Below are 22,640 nucleotides of genomic sequence, written 5' to 3'. Positions count from 1 at the left end.
AATTTGGTACACATGTTGCAAACACTGTCAAGACTCAATATGTCTTAATCTGTTTGACTAAGAGTGCTGAAATTTGGCATACATGCTCAGGGATAAGAGTCTAGCTAGCCCACATGATATCTCAGACACCACTGGACCGATTTTGACAAAACGTGGGTGAATGAAGCGTCTTGCCATAGAGATCCCTCATTTACAAAAGTACACTGATTGGCCCAAGGGGGACACTGCATAATTCGTGGGGGACAACATGTTTACTGTTGCCTTGTTTTAAAGTGAGGATGTCAGGAAACCTTTAATCTATATGTATAAAAAATGCTCTGCCAAGATTATACCTTCAAATGGTATTGACCTCAATTGAAAAAAAGGCATACACTTCTTAGAACTAGGTGATAACATAGATCAGTTAAGGTCATTAGAGTCTAACACAGATTGTTTTTAAAACATTCAGTCAAAATTGGAAGACAATCCTACTGACCCTGCCAAGACTACAAGGCTGAATACAGTATCTTACTATTGTGTTATTTTCATAGAAAGTATAAACACTTAAAGCCCAGGGGAAACAGGGAAGCAGTTAGCAGGCTGTGTTTGGGCCATACATGAATAGAGGGGAGAGAGAATAGAGGAGGGAGAGGATGGAGGAAAACATAGCAGAAGGACAGGAAAAAACAGATGGTCGTTAACAAACACTGTAGACATGTTTAACATACACACGAGTGAGTGAATGGGTAATCTAACTTTCCTCTATTTATGATCAACAAATGCAAAGGGCACTCTCCACATTTTGGTCAGAGCAGAGCACAGACAGGAAGAGTGTGTTTTCATGGTCTAAGGGTCCATCAATTTCCAACAAAGGACAGCTTGTGGCAGCTGGGCCTGGGTATAAACTCTTCATTGCGCCTCATGTCCACCAGATGCATCAAACTCTTTGCGTTCCGGGGGAAGTCATTAATTGTCAATGGAGCAGTCCGCAACGCTATGTTGGGGGTGCCGCAATAGGCTGTGGTGCATTCTGTGTACCGCATGCATTCAATATTTTCAACTCGTGCGTTGCTTTACGGTGCGGTGGTACAAACTGAAGTACAGTCACAGACTCCAACTAGCTAGCTTTTAGCTACTGTAGTTGAAAGCAAAGCACATGTGCGTCAAGTACGGAAGATGTGGGCTAGACATCCGGCAAAACAAAACGCATATGCATCTGGTGGACATTGGGCAATAGAGACCTCCATGCAGTGGAAGCAGCTGGCTGAGCCAGGGGGAAGAAGGTGGTGTTATCTAGAGATTACCCATCAGGCCATTGGACAGGAAGCAGGGACAGAGGAACAGGAAGTATGGCCAGGTCAGCTGTAGGCTGATGGGAAAATTCCCAGCTACAGTAATAAATACAGGTGTGTGCTGGGGGATATGTGTAAACCTCTTTTATCTTCTGCAAAGAGACCGCTGAGAGACCAGTCTCAAGTCCTACTAGCTCCATACAGAGAATGCAGGTGTGTGTTTGTTTTTCTTTTTTGGCTTGTGTGTGTTTGGTCTGTCCCTGTGACTGTGTGCATGATTGTGGTATTGGAACGTTGTTGTTTAATCTATTTGTTGTTAGTATCATTATTGTGACAGGAGGAACAGACATTCCCAAATATTCCAATCTGGAATTCCAACTGAAGGTGTCAATACCTCCAAATGGTGGTTGTTGCTCTTCTGTCAAGGCAACCTGAAGACAAGCTTGTCATCTCAGGGTTGACCTCAATCGACACTCACCCTGTCTGTGGCCTGTGGCCGAGGCCTGTTCACTTATTTATAGTCACGGTTGAATAGAATGTGTTGAATAATGCAAGGAGAGAGCAGACATAGTTAGAGCTCACGGCAAGGACAGAGCACAGAGACAATACCAGAGCTATCAGTCTGAGAGTTTGCTTGAGACTGAGGAGCAACACTGAGGCCCATTGAACTCTAATGGAACTGGAAGGAGTTTCTCCACAAATTGCACACTACAGTCAGATCATAAGACATATTTCCATCTATTCAGGTAAATAATGAAAAATCTAGTTAGAGAGTTGGCCCCAGTTTACATTCAGTAATGCTAATACCTAGGATATGAATTTGCTTGGTAGTACCTATGTAATTACAGTGTAGAAACACATTGTTGCTACAAACAGGTAAATGCCAAAATAATGGAAGCACTTCAGTAAATGAGGGATACAAAGTATATTGAAAACAGGTGTTGCAACCCTCCGATAGAGTTCCAGACACTTGTAGAATCTATGCCAAGGTGCATTGAAGCTGTTCAATTAAGACACTTTATGTTGGTGTTTCCTGTATTTTGGCAGTTGCCTACTTGTTATACCTGTACTTGAAGCACCTCTTAAAATATGAGGCACAATGTTCTATTTGATATTCACTTGAACATTATCATTCCCCTATATAACCAACGCAGAAAGTATCACCTAAAAAGCAAAACAAAAGAATAGAGGGAGACACCCCCTTCCCTCGCCCCCCCCCTCCCTCGACCCCCCTCTCTCTCTCCTCCCTCTCTCTCTCACACACACCAGAAGTAGAGTCACCTCCAAAATTATAGACACCCTTGATAAAGATGGGCAAAAAAAGACTATCAAATAAATAATTCAAATACTGAGCTATTTCATATGCTCAACAAATTGAGAAAATTATATGATTTTATAATAGCACAATTGCTCATAGAAATAGATCTTGTTTAACAAGTAGCCTAATACTTTTTTTCTCTCAAAAAGATAGCTGTCAAAATTATTGCCACCCCGGCTTTCAATACTCCAGCACCCTCCCCTTGCGAGGATAACGACAGAGCCTTTTTCTCAAATGTTTTATGAGATTAGAGAACACATTGGGAGGAATCATAGAACTTTCCTCCATACAGAATCTTTCCAGATCCTTGATATCCTTCGACTGTCCTCTTCAATTAAAACCACATGTTTTCAATGGGGTTCAAGTGCGGAGACTGAGATTGTAAAATATTGATTTTATAGTCAATGAACCATTTCTTTGTGGATTTTGATGTGTGCTTGGGGTTATTGTCTTGCTGAAAGATCCACTTGCGGCCAAGTTTCAGGGTCAGATATACTGCTTGCAGAGGCAACCAGGTTTTTGGCTAAAATGTCCTGGTACATCATGCCGTTGACTTAACGAGGGCCCCAGTATCAGTGGAAGCAAAATAGCCCCATAACATGAAAGATCCACCACCATATTTTACAGTAGGTATGAAGTACTTTTCTGCATATGCCTCCGTTAATTTAAGCCAAACGCATCACTGGTGTGTGTGACCAAAGAGCTCTATTTTCATGTAATCTGACCTAAAATCTAAAATCCCTCACAATGTGTTCTCCAATCTCATGAACATTTTAGAAAAAGGATGTGTCGTTATCCTCGGAAAAGTTCTGGAGTATTGAAAACAGGAGTGACAATAATTGACACCTCTCTTTTTACGATTTTTTAAAATTACTTGTTAAAAAACATATCTTCATCTGAGCAATTGTGTTAGTATAACATAATATAATTTCCCCACTTTTTTTTGCATACAATATAGCTCAGTGTTTGAATTATTTATATGATACCGTTTTTTTTTTGCTCATCTTTATCAAGGGTGCCAATAATTTGTGAGTTGACTGTGGTGCCAAATTGCCACGCTTTCACCTACAAAATCAAAGAGCAAAAGAAAGCAAATATTGTGAAAGCTGTTATTCAAACAGCAATCTGGTCAACCTGATTAAGATTGGGTAACAAAATTGAGCGGGTAACAAGATATTCAAAAACAATACGTTATCCCAGAGGACACCGCTCCTTTTACTGCATTACCTAATCCCATCAACCATTGCGGGAGGCGGGAACATGGCTGGTTGTCAACGCAACGTGTATGTCATTACAAAAAGTAACGCCCATCACATCATCTCAAACCAATAGGAAGCCTTAGAAATTACATCATTGTTATTTTCAGTATAGCAGCAGCATAGAAGTGGATAAAGTTCGTCTCCACGTTGGAAGTGGTAGAAAGTACATTATATCGAGTGAGATACAACATCTGCTTAGAAAAGAAAAGCCTTATTTCAATAGGCAAATCGAATTTTACAAAAATCCTAATTGAAACAAAGACGCATATCGATTGAGGAAGTGAATATTTTTTGTTTGATACTATTCTTATTTTATCAAGCCTCAAGAGAAGTTTCCACATCGGACATCAAAAGTTGTCCTCCGAGTTGAGGTTCGAACATTAGGCTACTTGTCCTGAAACTGTCAAAAGATTGGGGACATCGGATTGCAATTTATCAGTCCAAATTGTTTATTGCAATTTCAACATTTGATGCTTTTATTTTTTTTCCAACAACTATCTTCGAGATAAAGACCCGTCAATTGATGCCCACCAAGATGGAAGCTACATTCTATGACGAATCGGTAAATGGTCAGCAAGGCGCAGTGGGTGGATATCATGGGTTTAACCCGAAAAGTATGAAGCAGAGTATGACACTGAACCTCAACGACCCTAAAATGTTTAAACCTCATCTGCGGGCGAAAGCTTTCGATATACTGACGTCCCCTGATGTGGGATTATTAAAACTGGCCTCTCCGGAATTGGAAAGGCTCATCATCCAGTCCTGCAATGGGTTGACAACTCCGACCCCAACTCAGTTCCTCTGTCCCAAGAACATCACCGACGAGCAAGAGGGTTTTGCTGAGGGTTTCGTGCGGGCGCTCGCGGAGCTTCATTATCAACAGCATATGCCCGATGGCAGCTCTGACTCTCAGACGAATGCTTCCAACGACATGGCATCGGCATCTACTGTGTCGGACAGTCCTATACCCTACAGCTGCACCGTGCGTCCGGAGCCACCGGAATACACAAACTTGGGCCCTTTCAGTCGGGCTGTCAGCTCTGCGTCGGCACCTACCGGCGACAGACACTCCTCCGCCAGTTACACGTCCGTCCCGTCCCAAACCCACATCGAGACCCCGCTGCTAGCCCAGCACCCAAGGCTACAGCCATTCAAGGAGGAGCCCCAGACGGTGCCCGAGATGAGCGGCGATACCCCTCCGATGTCTCCTATCAACATGGAGAGCCAGGAGCGGATAAAGGCCGAGAGAAAGCGCATGAGGAACAGGGTGGCCGCGTCCAAATGCCGGAAAAGGAAGCTGGAGAGGATCTCGAGGCTGGAGGACAGGGTCAAAAACCTGAAGACCCAACACACAGAGTTGGTCTCTTCTGCCAACGTGCTCCGGGACGAACTGGCACTGCTCAAACAGAAGGTCATGGACCATGTTAACAGCGGGTGCCAACTCATATTGACGCAGCAGCTTCAGGCGTTCTGAACGGCCAAAATACATTGCGCTTTGAGTGAGATACTTTTCATTATTGGACCAAACGCAGCTCCTATAGGGGCGTGATACAGTTCTTCGTCTTTGCGCCCTGACAGAATGGCGACAAGAAAAATAAACGTATTCGTGGAATAAATAGTGGTGGCTAAGGACAAAAAAAACAGTGGCAATGCCTGTTGCTCGATGACGAGTTCTGACATTGTCTAGTATGTATATAGACCAAGTCTAGCACTGAGTTTTCTCACCAGCGACAAGTTGTACAATGTAACACTATACGAGACATTGCTTTATTGACACACCTTGTGCGAGGACTGACCCAGAGGTGTTTGTGTACTAGGACTGACACAAAACTGCCTTACTTTCTTAACATTTACATTAATACAATTTTGTGAAAAGGTTCAAACAAATGTTAGACCTGAATTAATACTTTATCATAATACTATTTTTATGCCTGTCTTTTGAGCACTTCAGAAACTATGTATAAACGACAAATACAATGTGGAATAAAAGTCATGAATTGAGAATAGTCTTTGTTATAATTATTAAGAATGGGGTTTTATTGGGACAGAAAAAAGGTTACTAGTTCATCCTGGGATGAACAGTGAATTAATATAATGTTTGTTTACAGTGAAATGGGGACAGACAGACTGACCATTGAGTCACTCCAGTGAAGTGTAATCGCTTGGTAGGGGACCGTGTTCCTCGACAACGATTGGACATCGTCTCGGAAATGAGCAGCAAGCAAGCCAAATATGGCAAGAGAGCTCTGGGAGCAGCTACGTTTTCTATGACGGGTAGGTCAGGGTGTCCCTAAAATACTGTCTCCTGTTGTAAATGCTGGTTGGTAGTAGTAGTCTTACGACTTGAGTTTTAAGGAGCTGAGGTACTACATAACAAATTAAAATATATTTGATAACGAGTTCACATGACTGAGAAAGAAAAACATTATTCTTCAATAGTGTCTTGTGTAGATAGTGTAATGTGTTCAATAGATGTGTATATGTGTTCACGAGTGTCAACTACTGCTCCCCCTCACACCTACACTGCTGCTTAAATGATTACCACTATGCTGCTATTAATTGATTATTGATTAACATTTCCATTAGTATCTATTCATCCTGCTACTGGTCACTATTACTCCTGTTTACATGTACAGTGCATTTGGAAAGTATTCATACCCCTAGACATTTTCCACATTTTGTTACGTTACAGCCTTATTCTAAAATGGATTAAATTGTTAGTTGTTCCCGATCAATCTACACACAATACCCCATGACCTTAATGACAAAGCACAAACAGGTCTTTAACATTTTTGCTAATTTATAAATACCCCCCAGAAATATCACATTTACATAAGTATTCAGACCCTTTACTCAGCACCTTTTGCAGCGATTACAGCCTCGAGTCTTCTTGGGTATGACGCTACAAGCTTGGCACACATGTATTTGGGGAGTTTCTCCCATTCTTCTCTGCAGATCCTCTCAAGCTCTGTCAGGTTGGATGGGGAGCGTCGCTGCAAAACTATTTTCAGGTCTCTCCAGAGATGTTCGATCAGGTTCAAGTCCGGGCTCTGGCTGGGCCACTCAAGGACATTCAGAGACTTGTCCCGAAGCCACTCCTGCGTTGTCTTGGCTGTGTGCTTAGGGTCGTTGTCCTGTGGAAGGTGAACCTTCGCCCCAGTCTGAGGTCCTGAACGCTCTGGAGCAGGTTTTAATCAAGGATCTCTCTGTACTTAGCTCCGTTCATCTATCCCTCAATCCTGACTAGTCTCCCAGTCCCTGCCGCTGAAAAACATTCATTTCATTTTCATTTTTGTCATTTAGCAGACACTCTTATCCAGAGCGACTTACAGTAGTGAGTACATACATTTTCAGCGACACAGCATGATGCTGCCACCACCATGCTTCACCGTAGGGATGGTGCCAGGTTTCCTCCAGATGTGACGCTTGGCATTCAGGCCAAAGAGTTCAATCTTGGTTTCATCAGACCAGAGAATCTTGTTTCTCATGGTCTGAGTCCTTTAGGTGCCTTTTGTCAAACTCCAAGCAGGCTGTCATGTGCCTTTTACTGAGGACTGGCTTCCGCCTGGCCACTCTACCATAAAGGCCTGATTGATGGAGTGCTGCGGAGATGCTGACATGCACTATCAACTGTGGGACCTTATATAGACAGGTGTGTGCCTTTCCAAATCATGTCTAATCAATTGAATTTACCACAGGGGACTCCAATCAAGTTGTAGAAACATCTCAAGGATGATTCATGGAAACAGGATGCACCTGAGCTCAATTTCGGGTCTCATAGCAAAGGGTCTGAATACTTATGTAAATAAGGTATTTCTGTTTTTAATTTTTAATAGATTAGCAAAATGTTCTAAAAACCTGTTTTCGCTTTGTCATTATGGGGTATTGTGTGTAGATTGATGACGATGTTTCATTTATTTAATCCATTTTAGAATAAGGCTGTAAAGTAACAAAATGTGGAAAAAGTTGAGGGGTCTGAATACTTTCTGAATGCACTGTATATAATACCATTAGTATATTACCATAAGTATTTATATATTCCTGCTACCAGTCATGTTTCAGTCCTGTTTACCTGTATATCTGCCTATCACGCCTACACTGACACTTGCACACACCACACACACACACAGACACACATTCCACCATGCACACACCCACCCACCACTTATGATGCTGCCATACTGTTTACTATTATTATTAGGGGTTCACAGCGAAGCTATGAAACCTATTGTTATTCTTAGATACATTTGTTTCCTCTTGACATGGTCAAATAATTCAAGCATAAATTGGTAATTTATTTATTTGTTTGGTACACAGAAACTAGAGGCCATGAGTAGCTTGGTCAAAAAGAATGGCACAGATTGGCCTATAGGTGGTGCTGTTATAATCAGTCTCACTTAAACCCCCATATCCGCTGCCCCTTTTGACCTAGAGACCTGAAAGGTCTTGTAGGTCTTTCCTCATGCTGGACAAATTTGCCTCAAGGACCCAAAAGGCCCGTCAGGATACATTTTCCTCCATCTTGGACATTTTGGAAAATCTTTGAAAACGTATTCTCATGAACCATACAGTGGGGAAAAAAAGTATTTAGTCAGCCACCAATTGTGCATGTTCTCCCACTTAAAAAGATGAGAGAGGCCTGTAATTTTCATCATATGTACACGTCAACTATGACAGACAAAATGAGATTTTTTTTCTCTCCAGAAAATCACATTGTAGGATTTTTTATGAAATTATTTGCAAATGATGGTGGAAAATAAGTATTTGGTCAATAACAAAAGTTTCTCAATACTTTGTTATATACCCTTTGTTGGCAATGACACAGGTCAAACGTTTTCTGTAAGTCTTCACAAGGTTTTCACACACTGTTGCTGGTATTTTGGCCCATTCCTCCATGCAGATCTCCTCGAGCAGTGATGTTTTGGGGCTGTCGTTGGGCAACACGGACTTTCAACTGCCTCCAAAGATTTTCTATGGGGTTGAGATCTGGAGACTGGCTAGGCCACTCCAGGACCTTGAAATGCTTCTTACGAAGCCACTCCTTCGTTGCCCGGGCGGTGTGTTTGGGATCATTGTCATGCTGAAAGACCCAGCCACGTTTCATCTTCAATGCCCTTGGTGATGGAAGGAGGTTTTCACTCAAAATCTCACGATACATGGCCCCATTCATTCTTTCCTTTACACGGATCAGTCGTCCTGGTCCCTTTGCAGAAAAACAGCCCCAAAGCATGATGTTTCCACCCCCCATGCTTCACAGTAGGTATGGTGTTCTTTGGATGCAACTCAGCATTCTTTGTCCTCCAAACACGACGAGTTGAGTTTTTACCAAAAAGTTCTATTTTGGTTTCATCTGACCATATGACATTCTCCCAATCCTCTTCTGGATCATCCAAATGCACTCTAGCAAACTTCAGACGGGCCTGGACATGTACTGGCTTAAGCAGGGGGGACACGTCTGGCACTGCAGGATTTGAGTCCCCTGGCGGCGTAGTGTGTTACTGATGGTAGGCTTTGTTACTTTGGTCCCAGCTCTCTGCAGGTCATTCACTAGGTCCCCCCGTGTGGTTCTGGGATTTTTTGCTCACCGTTCTTGTGATCATTTTGACCCCACGGGGTGAGATCTTGCGTGGAGCCCCAGATCGAGGGAGATTATCAGTGGTCTTGTATGTCTTCCATTTCCTAATAATTGCTCCCACAGTTGATTTCTTCAAACCAAGCTGCTTACCTATTGCAGATTCAGTCTTCCCAGCCTGGTGCAGGTCTACAATTTTGTTTCTGGTGTCCTTTGACAGCTCTTTGGTCTTGGCCATAGTGGAGTTTGGAGTGTGACTGTTTGAGGTTGTGGACAGGTGTCTTTTATACTGATAACAAGTTCAAACAGGTGCCATTAATACAGGTAACGAGTGGAGGACAGAGGAGCCTCTTAAAGAAGAAGTTACAGGTCTGTGAGAGCCAGAAATCTTGCTTGTTTGTAGGTGACCAAATACTTATTTTCCACCATAATTTGCAAATAAATTCATAAAAAATCCTACAATATGATTTTCTGGATTTTTTTTCCTCAATTTGTCTGTCATAGTTGACGTGTACCTATGATGAAAATTACAGGCCTCTCTCATCTTTTTAAGTGGGAGAACTTGCACAATTGGTGGCTGACTAAATACTTTTTTCCCCCACTCTAAATCCAAATTACACCATCTCTTAATTTAGTTTGAGAAAAGTTAAGGGATTGTTGAAGCGATGGCTGAGTTATTGATAAATCAGGAAATCAGATTTTACGTGTCCATTTAAATCCTTTGTAAATCCACTCCACAATGGCCTATCAACTTTGTAGGGTCATCAAATACATTACCATGATGAACCATGTTAAGTTTGGCTTTGATATCTTAAAAAGTTAGGAAACTATTAACAATTCACTTTTTTGACTATGTAACGCTAATACTTAAAATAATCAAAAAAAATCTTCACATGGACTAAAAGTCTGATTCACTCCAAATTTGATATTTTGACTCATCAAAATAGTCCCTAAACAGTTTGAGAAAATAACATGAATGAATTCAAAGATGGCCACACTCTACCAGTAGATGCATATTAGCACATATGCTAATATGCTAAAATGTTTAAAAAAATACTCATAATAATCTTCTCATGAACCATGATACCAAATGTGGAATATAGGCCCATGCTATGTCTTAACTTAGTTTGAGAAAAGCAAAGGGATTGGTCAAAAGATGGCAGAGTTATTGACAAATCAAACATCTGATTTTACGTGTCCATTTAAACCCCTAAAGACACACCAAAGTGGCCTATCAACTTGAAACTTGTCATCGCTATCATTGACGTCCTTAAGATGAACCTATAGATGCATGTTAGCACATTTGTTAATACTACTTAAAACATTTTCTCATGAACTTTAAGTCAGATTGACTCCAGATTTGGTATATAGACTCAATTAATTAGCCTCTAATGAATTTGACAATGATTAGTTGCTGCATTCAAAGTCTGCCACGCTACACAACTAGATGGCACCGTATCACACCAGGGCTATAAGAACTGAACCGATGGACATGGGGCCATGAAATTTGGTATGTAAACCTAATGTATATGTCCTTAGAAGCTGTGTGAATATAAAGTCACTGCAACCTTAGATGGCTGCACCAGACCAGTTGGTGGCACTATTGATGTAATTGGCACCATATGATACTAGAGCAATAACTATTGATCAAGTGGACTTTGTCTCATGTAAATTAATGTTAGATTTAATTTATGCAGACGAACAATGTGAAATATCGTGATTAGTATATCTGTATAATCACATATTGTTGCTCTATTATGTGATCTGAACGTAGTGAAAACTGGATATTTTATTTGGGAAAATTAGAAACCAGAAGTCCTGCCACTTGCACAGTCAGCGTATTACAGCTGTGAGAGTTTATTTAAGTATTTTGGAATGTTAATGTGGAGTGAACCAACCGAGATTTAAATCATTTACATAAACAGATTGACAACATAAAGTCCCAGAATTCTAAGATGACTGCAATATACCAAAACACTAACACTGAAAATATTTCACAAATCTTAACATAAACCATTAGTCAAATTACACCCCAGTATTGGTATAAAAATGTAGAAAAAATGAATTCATAAAACTTGTTTTAACAGAAGTGTAATATTTGTTTATTTCATTTTGCCATTTTAGACTTTCATTGATATTAAACAAGATTGTTGGGTAAAAACAAAGACAAAATCATATATACATATTTGCATACATACTGTGATGCATGCATTGCTCTGACAAAGTACAGTGAACAAGGACCCAAGTGTACTACCCAGGCATAATTCTTCCAGAGCATGTCAATGTCGCAATAATAGGGCCGCAACATGTGTACACAGACGCGTGGGAAATACAACAAAAGTAACACTATCAAGAGACAAATGAACTGACAAAATAAACTCACCAAAAGGTCAGAAATGCACCCATCCTCCTTAAACGTATTAACATTATTAACGGTGCATTTAAAGGAGGGTCAGAGAGGTTATGGGAGAGATATCGCTGTGTGTGCGCGTGTAGACATGTTAATGCCATAACAAGCTATGTCTGTGACCACACCACACTGGGCCTTCATTCCTTCCTTTTCATTATAGCACAGCTCTGTGAGCCTTCAACACAGATATACTGTGTGCATCTTAGGCTGGGTTTACACTCCACCAAGCGTTCTAAAACGCTATTGACACTAGTGTAAAGTTGTGGTGCGTGGTTAAGCGGTTGCAGAGCCTCTACGGAGTATCCCTAGTGGAGTGTAAATCCAGTCTTCGACATCATCCTCGCTCTCAGCTTCAAGGCAGGGTTTAGGGACCACATAGATGCCTCAACACTGTGGGTGTGTTAAACTCTCCATTTGTCTCCATTGTCACTGCCCTATCCCACCACAATCTGCCTGTCTGTCCACCTGACCGTCTGTGTGCGTCTCAGCTGACGAGCAGGCCATCCTTCCCTGCGAGGCGTTGGCGGTGCACATGGTCCTGCTCCAGCTCCTCGTGACTGGGGTGCCACAGCCGGGACAGGATACGTTCCATGTTCAGGGCGTACATGGTGTGAGAGGGCATCACACCCCGGTGGATCTACGTCAAGGAAAAACATGAACAATATAGTTGTTTGAGTTAATTTCTCTTTCACATAGAATTACATAAATATCTTCTGTTCAGCTTTACTTTTGATTAGAGAAAAATGTTTGTTGAATGTGGCTGAAAAAGCAAATCAATTAAAATGTCAGAATGTCTTTTGTTATAGGTATATCATTTGATGGTAAGGCAGATTGAGGCTGTGATTCTCTCACCTGTAACGCTTCCAGGAGATCAAACATACTGATAGGAGGGAGGGGCGCAAGGAGACGGTCACCGGAACAGGCCAATAGGAGAGCAGCCTGCTGCTCAGCATCGTCTGGTAATACCTGAGGGGGCGGGCCGGCCAGAAGAGACGCACTGTGAGGTGGGCTGGAGTACGGATGAGGAGAGAGAGAGGGTCACAACAGACATACATACAAGAGCATGACAAGAGCCTAAAAGTAATTTATTAGTAAGGGGAAATTCTGCCTGGCCCTAACACTGCAAAGGACTCTGCCTTTGTAAATAAATAAAATAAATATATATATTTTAGATGGACCTCTATCCAGTCTCCAAGTGATCTTTTTTGCAGTGTGCTGTACGGTCTCCTACTACTGGTGCTTCATGTACCTAAAGTATAGTCTACTGTTAGAACTATCTGACAGAGAGCAACAACCATTTAAGCTAATACTGAAGTCTATAAATTACTCTTTAAGTTGACCCTTGAAGTTAAATTTGAACAGAACGGTTACACTTTATTCTACAGTCCGCTGCTTACCAGATAATGGCTAATTGAAATGGTAATACCCTAATAATTGCATAGTAATTACGTTTTGGTTTCTTTGCAATTCATTGATACAAGTAGTTGATACTTCATTTAACATTTTTCTAGTTGATTTAAGGCAGATGAGCAGCTGAGCGCTGCAGACAGATCGTTGACCTCATTACCACTCTGTGACGATGTGGTAGGCAGCCAGGCTGTTCTTCAAGTAGGGCTGTGGGGTGACGTCACTGCCAAAGGCGTAGGGGAAGTGTCCGTCACGCAGCCGGTAGGCCTTCCTCCTGGACACCACAGCAGTCAGCATGTCCTTCAGGTGGTTCTGTGGTAGTGGAGGGAACGACAGGTGAGTGAAGTGTGTGTGTGTGTGTGTGTGTGTGTGTGTGGGGGGGGCACTAACCTAGTGGATCCTGAGTGGACTAATAAAACTGGCTGTTAGAAGGGGTACAAAGCCTGTCTCAAAGCATAACAAAGTAATCTGTGCTAGACTGAAAACATGAAATCTACAACCCTTCTCATATCTTGTACTAGTATCCCATAAAAACACACACTCGACACATACCTCCACTGCGTGGACCATGGTGCTGACGGTGTCCTCCGTGACGTTGTCCAAGCCCAGCTCAAAAGCGGTGACCATCATGCGGGCCTCCAGCTGGCCCCGGGTGGGCAGCAACAGGGTGTGGGCACTGAGTCTCAGCTCCTCCTCCTCACTCCCCAACTCCCGCAGGCTGAAGGCCTGGACCGCACTCAGAGGGTTCTGGGGCTGGAAACGATGCTGGAGACGCAACGGGTCACGCACGCACGCACGCACAGCATTATACTTCAACAACAGGAAAGGTCTGAAGTTTATAAATCATGTATTTTTGCCACCTCCCATTACGCATTATTGAAGGACAACAACTCACATCAAATTTATGTTTGGAGGAGAGCTTATTTTTTCCTTTGGCAGGCTTGCCAGGCTTGGAGGCTGAGCCACCTGCCCACTGCAAAGATCCAGCACCCTCTGGAAAAGGGAATGGGTTGCAGTCAGGTTTGTGGTCAACATACAGATGTGTGAAAACGGTATCAATGAAGATATTGATATATTCGATGGAAAACCTACCTGGTGTGGAGACGATGATCTGACAGCGTGTGAGAATGGCCAGGAGAAAGTCATTGTGGACATGAACTAAGAGGGGTAAAAATAGGGAGAGTTTGATTGAAATTCATTCTTTTTTTGCACTGAACAGACTAGCTCTGGTCCATGCGCCAGGTGTGCAGCTCGTAGTGCAAATCGGACGCATGTGTATGGCTAGTGGCAGTAAACAAAGTGCTCTCATTTCGTATTTTGGAGAAAAGGCAACTTAAGCAGAACTCTAGTAACATCTTTACTTTGGTGAGTAACGAAAGTATATTGAAGCCAGTCACACATTTTCTTTTATTGTTGATGGGGGGGATGAATGGAAAGATGCATGTCGCCAGCATGGACCAGCATGAGCGGTCGTGAATAGTAGATGCGCTTGTTTTGAGAGCAAAGCGAGAGCTATAGTGCATTCGGAAAGTATTCAGACCCCTTGACTTTTTCCACATTGTTACATTACAGCCATATTCTAAAATGGATTAAATTGTTTTTTCCCCTCAATCTACACACAATACCCCATAATGACAATGCAAAAACAGGTTTTTAGACATTTTTGCAAAAGTATTCAATTAAAAACTGAAATATGACATTTACATAAGTATTCAGACCCTTTACTACTTTGTTGAAGCACCTTTGGCAGCGATTACAGCCTCAAGACTTCTTCAGTATGACCCTACAAGCTTGGCACACCTGTATTTGGGGAGTTTCTCCTATTCTTCTCTGCAGATCCTCTCAAGCTCTGTCAGGTTGGATGGGGAGCGTCGCTGCACAGCTATTTTCAGGTCTCTCCAGAGATGTTTGATCGGGTTCAAGTCTGGGCTCTGGCTGGGCCACTCAAGGACATTCAGAGACTTGTCCCGAAGCAACTCCTGCGTTGTCTTGGCTGTGTGCTTAGGGTCGTAGTCCTGTTGGAAGGTGAACCTTCGCCCCAGTCTGAGGTCCTGAGCGCTCTGGAGCAGGTTTTCATCAAGGATATCTTTGTACTTTGCTCCGTTCATCTTTCCCTCAATCGTGACTAGTCTCCCAGTCCCTGCTGCTGAAAAACATCCCCACAGTATGATGCTGTCACCTCCATGCTTCACCGTAGCGATGGTGCCAGGCCAAAGAGTTCAATCTTGGTTTCATCAGACCAGGAAATCTTGTTTCTCATGGTCTGAGAGTCCTTTAGGTGCCTTTTGGCAAACTCCAAGCAGGCTGTCATGTGCCTTTTACTGAGGAGTGGCTTCCGTCTGGCCACTCTACCATAAAGGCCTGATTGGTGGAGATCTGCAGAGATGGTTGTCCTTCTGGAAGGTTATCCCATCTCCACAGAGGAACTCTGGAGCTCTGTCAGAGTGACCATCAGGTTCTTGGTCACCTCCCTGACAAAGGCTCTTCTCCCCCGATTGCTCAGTTTGGCCGGGTCGGCCAGCTCTAGGTACAGTCTTGGTGGTTCCAAACTTCTTCTACTTAAGAATGATGGAGGCCACTGTGTTCTTGGGGACCTTCGATGCGGCAAAACTATTTTGGTATCCTTCCCCAGATCTGTGCCTCGACACAATCCTGACTCGGAGCTCTACGGACAATTCCTTCGACCTCATGGCTTGGTTTTTGCTCTGACATGAACTGTCAACTGTGGGACTTAATATAAAGAGGTGTGTGCCTTTCCAAATCATGTTCAATCAATGTAATTTACCACAGGTGAACTCCAATCAAGTTGTAGAAACATCTCAAGGATGATCAATGGAAATAGGATGCACTGGAGCTCAATTTCGAGTCTTACCTGTGGTAAATAAGGTATCTGTTTTTTTATTTTGAATACATTTGCAAAAAATTCTAAAAACCTCTTTTCGCTTCGTCATTATGGGGTATTGTGTGTAGTTTGATGATGAAAATGTTTTATTTATTCCATTTTAGAATAAGGCTGTTACGTAACAAAATGTGGAAAAAGTCAAAGGGTTTGAATACTTTCCGAATGCACTGTACATGTAGCCACGTGTGCACATTTATTCATATCCTAGTTAGTGAGTTATTAGCCCAGTCATAGATAATTTGTAGTCAGCAACAGGGGAGTGATTGCTTCCTACAAGAGCACAAAATATGTGCATTTCCAGACATTTTTGAAAAGCGAGTCAAGTAAAGAGATTTTTTTGTCTTAAAAGGGGCAGTGTTGTATTTTGAAACAGGATTGAATAAGCCAAGTAGCCAATAATGGTATGTGAATAATGTAAAGTGGTTTGTTGCATCAAACAACACAATAACATTTGAATTGACATCCTTGTCTGAAGAACAAGTGGATAAACAGGTTAATGTCAAGCCCTGTATGTATTTTTTCAAAAGTATCATGGAATGTAGGCATACATTGAACACCACACATTGGCTGCTACCATAGGCTGAATAACAGAACAGCTATTTCCATGTTAAAATGTTATGGGATGCATTCTCCATTGTTTTTTATGGTAGGCCACTCTAGGAGGCCTACATTATGATCAAATAGCCACAGTAGCCTACTTGACCACTGTTAAAACTAACTTACAGCGGTTACAGCCTCAGTGTTCACAGTAATCACGTGCTAGAAGTTGCACAGAATATTCTTCATTTTGATTTATTTTGTACTTTCTACCCAAATTTTGTGATATCTAATTGGTAATTAGAGTCTTATGCCATCGCTGCAACTCCCGTGCGGACTCGGGTGAGGCGAAGGTTGAGAGCCATGCGTGCTCCGAAACACGACCCTGCCAAGCCGCACTGCTTCTTGACACACTGCTCGCTTAACCCAGAAGCCAGCCGCACCAATGTGTCAGAGGAAACACGACCGAAGCCAGCATGCATGCGCCCGGCCACCACAAGGAGTCGCTAGAGCGTGATGGAACAAGGACATCCCAGCCGGCAAAACCCGCCCCTAACCCGGACGACGCTGGGCCAATTGTGCGACGCCTCATGGGTCTCCCGGTCGCGGCAGGCTGCAACACAGCCCGGGTGCACAGAATTTTCTAAACGTTCAAGTTTGCGCTCAGCAGACCTGAAATTTTCTCAGTGCCAGAATTTTTTTAGGGAACATTGGTCTCGGTATTCGGTTACAGGTGGATCCGTGAAGACCTGTAGTCCAACCCACAGAAACAGTCACAGAGAACGTTGAATAATTTCTCCACTAACCGTTGTCTTGTGCCAAAAGGCGACGAGCCTCGATGTCAAACTCTTCCTTGCTTATCTTCTGTTTGAACCACAGTTTCAAGTTCGCCCAGTAACTATAAAAGAGATGCAATTGAGGAAATAAACATTCATGGCAACGTTAGCTAAACATTCAGTAACGTTAACGTAAAAGTGCCCGCATACTAGGTTTGCTCCTAGCAGAACTTGGCTAGGCGAAGCGAACGTCTGTGCCTCACATACTCTCTTAAAAGACCTTCACTTGAAAAATTGCGATATTACGGTTTGTCCCTCTTGAGACACCATAGCAACAACCTAGCCAGTATACACTTCCTCAAAATAGTCAGAATTAAAATAAGACTAATTAATAAATTGTCATAAATTGACGTTTTTGCAGAAGAGGCCTTAGTCGCGCAATTTTACATCTACCTAAGATGTTTGGTGCAGCATTTCTGAAGTGAAAAATTGAATGACCTCAAAGACTTCATTGAAGAATCCCGTCCATAGTCACCACTCCTACGAAGGGGTGTAGACCGAACTTCGACTTGGGAGAGGCCTGGTGTCCAAATTGATGACGTTTGTCGCGGAGCAAGAGTTGAGTGGAGATGAACGGACTCACTTATGTCAGTCCAGTTTTGTCAGTCGTCCTGATGAGCCCTTCCCAGCTAGCTAGTTTATGCTTGTGGCTAGAAACTTCAGCGAGATTTTGAAACTTGTCTGCTGAAGTTGGGTCTTGGGACTGTTCAGAATCATTCCGTTTTAAATCGGAGTAATTGTTATTTTTCCTACCCTTTACACTCGTACCTGTATACGTCATATTACCGATTTAGACACTGATAAGCTCCTAAATTGGAACGCAGTGGCAGTGTAACATGCTTTACATGACATCAGAGCTCAGGGTCTCCGCTTCATAGCTCTGTATGGGTTTTGACTGACAGCCGTTCTGAACTTGAGACCCGAGCCCAACAAGAAGTTGCCCCCATCCCTCCTGCTAATTGAGACTTCTGCACATTTTTTGTTTTCTGAGTGAGGGAAATGCTGTAAATTACGAGGACACCTGTGAGTCCAAATGTGCACTTCACATTTCTATATCATAAAAGTCATGTAATATACAGTGTCAACGTTTATGATCACTATGTTTTATGTAATTACAAGATGACATGGCATTATACCCTGGGTTGTCCTGAACAGAATGAGCCTGCTTGTTGTCTTGTAAAGAAAATTAGCTGTGGACCACGTTTCAGAATGCAATTATGACTCCATTCTATGCGCACCAAAATTAAGATCTGCTTCTCTGAATTGCCTCGTGAAAGCTTAACACTGTAAGATCGTATTTTATAATTTAGCTAGTCATGTTCGCAATAAAACAAGCTTTCAAATTATACCCACCTGACCCAGATTGCGATTTATAATGGACCGTTTTTGGATTGCGTAAACAACAGCAGACGAACAAAAACGCCACAATATGTCATCATAATATATGCACGAACTGTTCCGGATGGGAAGCATGCGGACGCCTTTAGTCGCACAATTTTACAATTTTCTACTTAAAATGTTTGGTGCAGTATTTCTCAAGTGAAGAAATGTGCATGAAAACAGTCATCTGTCGTGGAATAAAGAACATTTCATTGAAAAATCCCTAATGTTGACCAATCACTGACGAAGGGGCGTAGACTTCGACTACCGAACTTCGGCTTGCCTCAAGAAAAAATATTGTGTACTCGGAACAGCCGAAAAAAACCCTGCTGAACACCCAACCTTTTTTGTTTGTTTATATACTTACTGTATACTCCGAGTCGATATTCACGTAATAATAAGGAATTCCCATCGACCACAAATTGGTGAAAACAAACATTATTTCCCATTGACCTCCAGTGTAAAAGAGCCAACTTTGGCGTCGATTTTTTATTGGTGTTAAAATAGAGAAAGTATGCTATTTGGAGCACCGGGCTGTCGTTTGGTGTTAATACTTTTTCATAACGACAAGACAAGTTTGATGTTGGGCGACAAAGAATGTTCATGATGTAACTATGACAATTGTCTACAGATATGTCGTTGATAGACGGAGTGTAAACCAGACTTTTAGACTTGCTTTCAATGAGAATGACAGAAAGTCGTTACATATAGCATTTTTAAACGTAGTTTTGTACAGTACTTGGCTAAAACAAGCAAACAACAAGAAAATTGCTTTTGAAAAAGAGCCAATAGGGTAACCTAGGTAACCACATGTCGTTTTCCCCACAGGTGGGCGGGGCCGCGACGTTCTATCTATGGGTGTGTTCGTAAATTCACTCTGGAGTGCCAGAGTGACCTCTGGTCGTTCGTAAATTCATAACGTTGTCAGTTTGTCCGTTAGTAAATTCAGAGTTTCGCTCTCGGAGCGTTCAGAGGGCACACTGGACGCTCTGGCCGAGGAGTAGAGTTGATCCGAGCGTTCTGACCTCAAAACGGCAGTCAAGCATCCAAGCTAACTGGCTAAATAAAGCTGGCTAGTTTGATAGTTACTTCCAGACACAAATAAGAGAACACCTCACTGACCATTTTACTCGCCCTAGCAGAGCTGGTTAGGCTGCTTTCATGTTATCTAGAGCGCTGGTAACTGTGCTGCTGGCAACAATTAATTACTTTTGTTGTCGACATTTACTAACACCGGTCATATTCAACGGGTGTTGCGGGTTCGTAAATTCATCCGTTATTCTGCACTCTAGCACACTCAGACAAGAGTGCTCTGAAATCGGAGTAGATAGCCAGAGTGAGTTTACGAACGCACCCATAATACCGACTGGGAAGGATGCTACAGGCTTTAGCTAGCTAGACACTGCATAACCGTTAGCAGAGAGCTAGTTTAGCTATCCATTTATGTGGACGTTTAAACCAACTTGCTAAATAGGAAAGTAAAACAACTTAGTGTAGGACAACATCAAATCAACCACCGGTTGCGTACTTACTGTTTGACATTTTCACCAATTGCTTCAGTTAAATGTTTCTTGGCAATTTCTAGCTCATTAACATGGTCTGCCATAGCGACGTCTACAAGGGTGTGACGTAATCATTCCGCGCCTGCACTGCATCTTCTTCTTCTGTAGTCGGAAGTGTGTGCATCAGCAAAAAGTGTAACAGCGCCACCTATGAACTTGGAATATAAGCAAACACGCGCATACACACACACACACACACACACACAGTCTTGTACAACTAACTTTGTGGGGACACACAATTCAATCCCATTCAAAATCCTATTTTCCCTTACCCCTAACCCTAACCTTAACCCTAGACTTAACCCTAACCTTAACCTTAAAATCTAATCCTAACCCTAAATCTAACCCTAGCTCCTAACCCTAAAACTTACCCTAGCTCCTAACCCTAAACCTAATTATAACCCTAGCACTAATTCTAACCTTAACCCTAAACCCCCTAGAAATAACATTTGACCTTGTGGGGACCAAAAAAATGTCCCCAGTTGGTAAAAAAACAAAAAACTTTTGGTCCCCACAAGTATAGTTAAAAACGTACACACACACACACACACACACACACACAAACACACACACACACACACACACACACTTACTTGCAATTACCATTTCTTGCCAGCAGAGAGCACACATGCCTCAAGAGATAGTGCTGTGTATTATTAATTACAGTGCATTCGGAAAGTATTCAGACCCCTTGACTTTTTCCACATTTTGTTAAGTTACAGCCTTATTCTAAAATGGATTACATTTACATAGTCTCTGAATGTCCTTGAGTGGCCCAGCCAGAGCCCGGACTTGAACGTGATCGAACATCTCTGGAGAGACCTGAAAATAGCTGTGCAGCGAAGCTCCCCATCCAACCTGACAGAGCTTGAGAGGATCTGCAGAGAGGAATGGGAGAAACTCCCCAAATACAGGTGTGCAAGCTTGTAGCGTCATACCCAAGAAGACTTGAGGCTTTAATCGCTGCCAAAGGTGCTTCAACAAAGTACTGAGTAAAGGGTCTGAATACTTATGTAAATGTGGTGATAAATGAGCAAAAATGTATAGCAACCTGTTTTTGCTTCGTCATTATGGGGTATTGTGTGTAGATTGATGAGGGAAAAAAACTATTTAATCAATTTTAGAATAAGGCTGTAAGGTAACAACATTTGGGAAAAGTCAAGGGGTCTGAATACTTTCCGAATCCACTGTACATACTGTTTTTCTCATTTCATATGTACAATACTGTATTCTAGTCAAGACCATCCTATTCAACTATTGCTGTACATATACTATTCTATCCTACGTATTCTACAGATATACTACATATTCTATCCACATACTGTCCATAATGTCTATACATCCCATGACATATACAGTATATATACAGAACAAAAATATAAACGCAACAATTTCTACAATTTTAATGAGTTGCAGTTCATATAAGAAAATCAGTCAATTGAAATAAATTCATTAGGCCCTAATCTATGGATTTCACATGACTGGGCTGGGGCACAGCCATGGGTGGGGAGGGCATAGGCCCATCCACTTGGGAGCCAGGCCCACCCACTGGGGAGCCAGGCCCAGCCAATCAGAATGAGTTTTTCCCCACAAAAGGGCTTTATTACAGACAGAAATACTCCTCAGTTTCATCAGTTGTCCGGTGGGCTGGTCTCAGACAATTCTGCAGGTGAAGAAGCCGGATGAGGAGGTCCTGGGTTGGCGTGGTTACACGTGATCTGTGGTTATGAGGCCGGTTAGACGTACTGCCAAATTCTCTAAAACGACGTTGGAGGTGGCTTATTGTAGAGAAATTAACATTAAATTCTCTGGCAACAGCTTTGGTGGACATTCCTGCAGTCAGCATGCCAATTGCAGGCTCCTTCAAAACTTGAGACATCTGTGGCATTGTGTTGTGTGACAAAACTGCACATTTTAGAGTGGCCTTTTATTGTCCCCAGCACAAGGTGCACCTGTGTAATGATCATGCTGTTTAATCAACTTCTTGATATGCCACACCTGTCAGGTGGATGCATTTTTTTTTAAAAGGAGAAATACTCACTAACAGGGACGTAAACAAATTTGTGCACAACATTTGAGAGAAATAAGCTTTTTGTGCATATTGAACATTTCTGGGATCTTTTATTTCAGCTCATGAAACATGGGATCAACACTTTACATGTTGTGTTTATATTTTTGTTCAGTAT

The 22,640-nt window shown here is 42.3% G+C and overlaps 2 protein-coding genes across 3 annotated transcripts; one reads left to right on the top strand and one right to left on the bottom strand.

Moving 5' to 3' along the window:
* Nucleotides 1-3,975: 3,975 nt before the first annotated feature.
* On the top strand, nucleotides 3,976-5,852 carry LOC121581081 (transcription factor AP-1). Its single transcript, XM_041896454.2, has one exon. The coding sequence runs from the start codon at nucleotides 4,372-4,374 to the stop codon at nucleotides 5,320-5,322; it is 951 nt and encodes a 316-aa protein (XP_041752388.1). The 5' UTR covers nucleotides 3,976-4,371; the 3' UTR covers nucleotides 5,323-5,852.
* Nucleotides 5,853-9,984: 4,132 nt separating this feature from the next.
* On the bottom strand, nucleotides 9,985-20,540 carry LOC121581082 (transcriptional adapter 1-like). Of its 2 annotated transcripts, XM_041896455.2 has the most exons (8): nucleotides 20,425-20,540; nucleotides 17,483-17,574; nucleotides 14,330-14,395; nucleotides 14,133-14,230; nucleotides 13,790-14,002; nucleotides 13,398-13,549; nucleotides 12,683-12,839; nucleotides 9,986-12,467 (listed from the first exon to the last, which is right to left on the bottom strand). In XM_041896455.2, exons 1-8 carry the CDS (start codon nucleotides 20,496-20,498, stop codon nucleotides 12,315-12,317), a joined length of 1,005 nt encoding a protein of 334 aa, XP_041752389.1. In that variant the 5' UTR covers nucleotides 20,499-20,540; the 3' UTR covers nucleotides 9,986-12,314. The 2 variants fall into 2 exon arrangements, with proteins under 2 accessions (XP_041752390.1, XP_041752389.1); XM_041896456.2 differs by lacking the exon at nucleotides 17,483-17,574 and having other exon boundaries at nucleotides 9,985-12,467; nucleotides 20,425-20,509.
* Between the last annotated feature and the right edge of the window lie 2,100 nt (nucleotides 20,541-22,640).

The sequence above is a fragment of the Coregonus clupeaformis genome, chromosome 14, assembly GCF_020615455.1.
Source record: "Coregonus clupeaformis isolate EN_2021a chromosome 14, ASM2061545v1, whole genome shotgun sequence".
NCBI classification, from domain to species: Eukaryota; Metazoa; Chordata; class Actinopteri; order Salmoniformes; family Salmonidae; genus Coregonus; species Coregonus clupeaformis.
The sequence above is the reverse complement of the archived record's forward strand: the minus strand, read 5'-3'. Positions and strand labels throughout refer to the sequence as shown.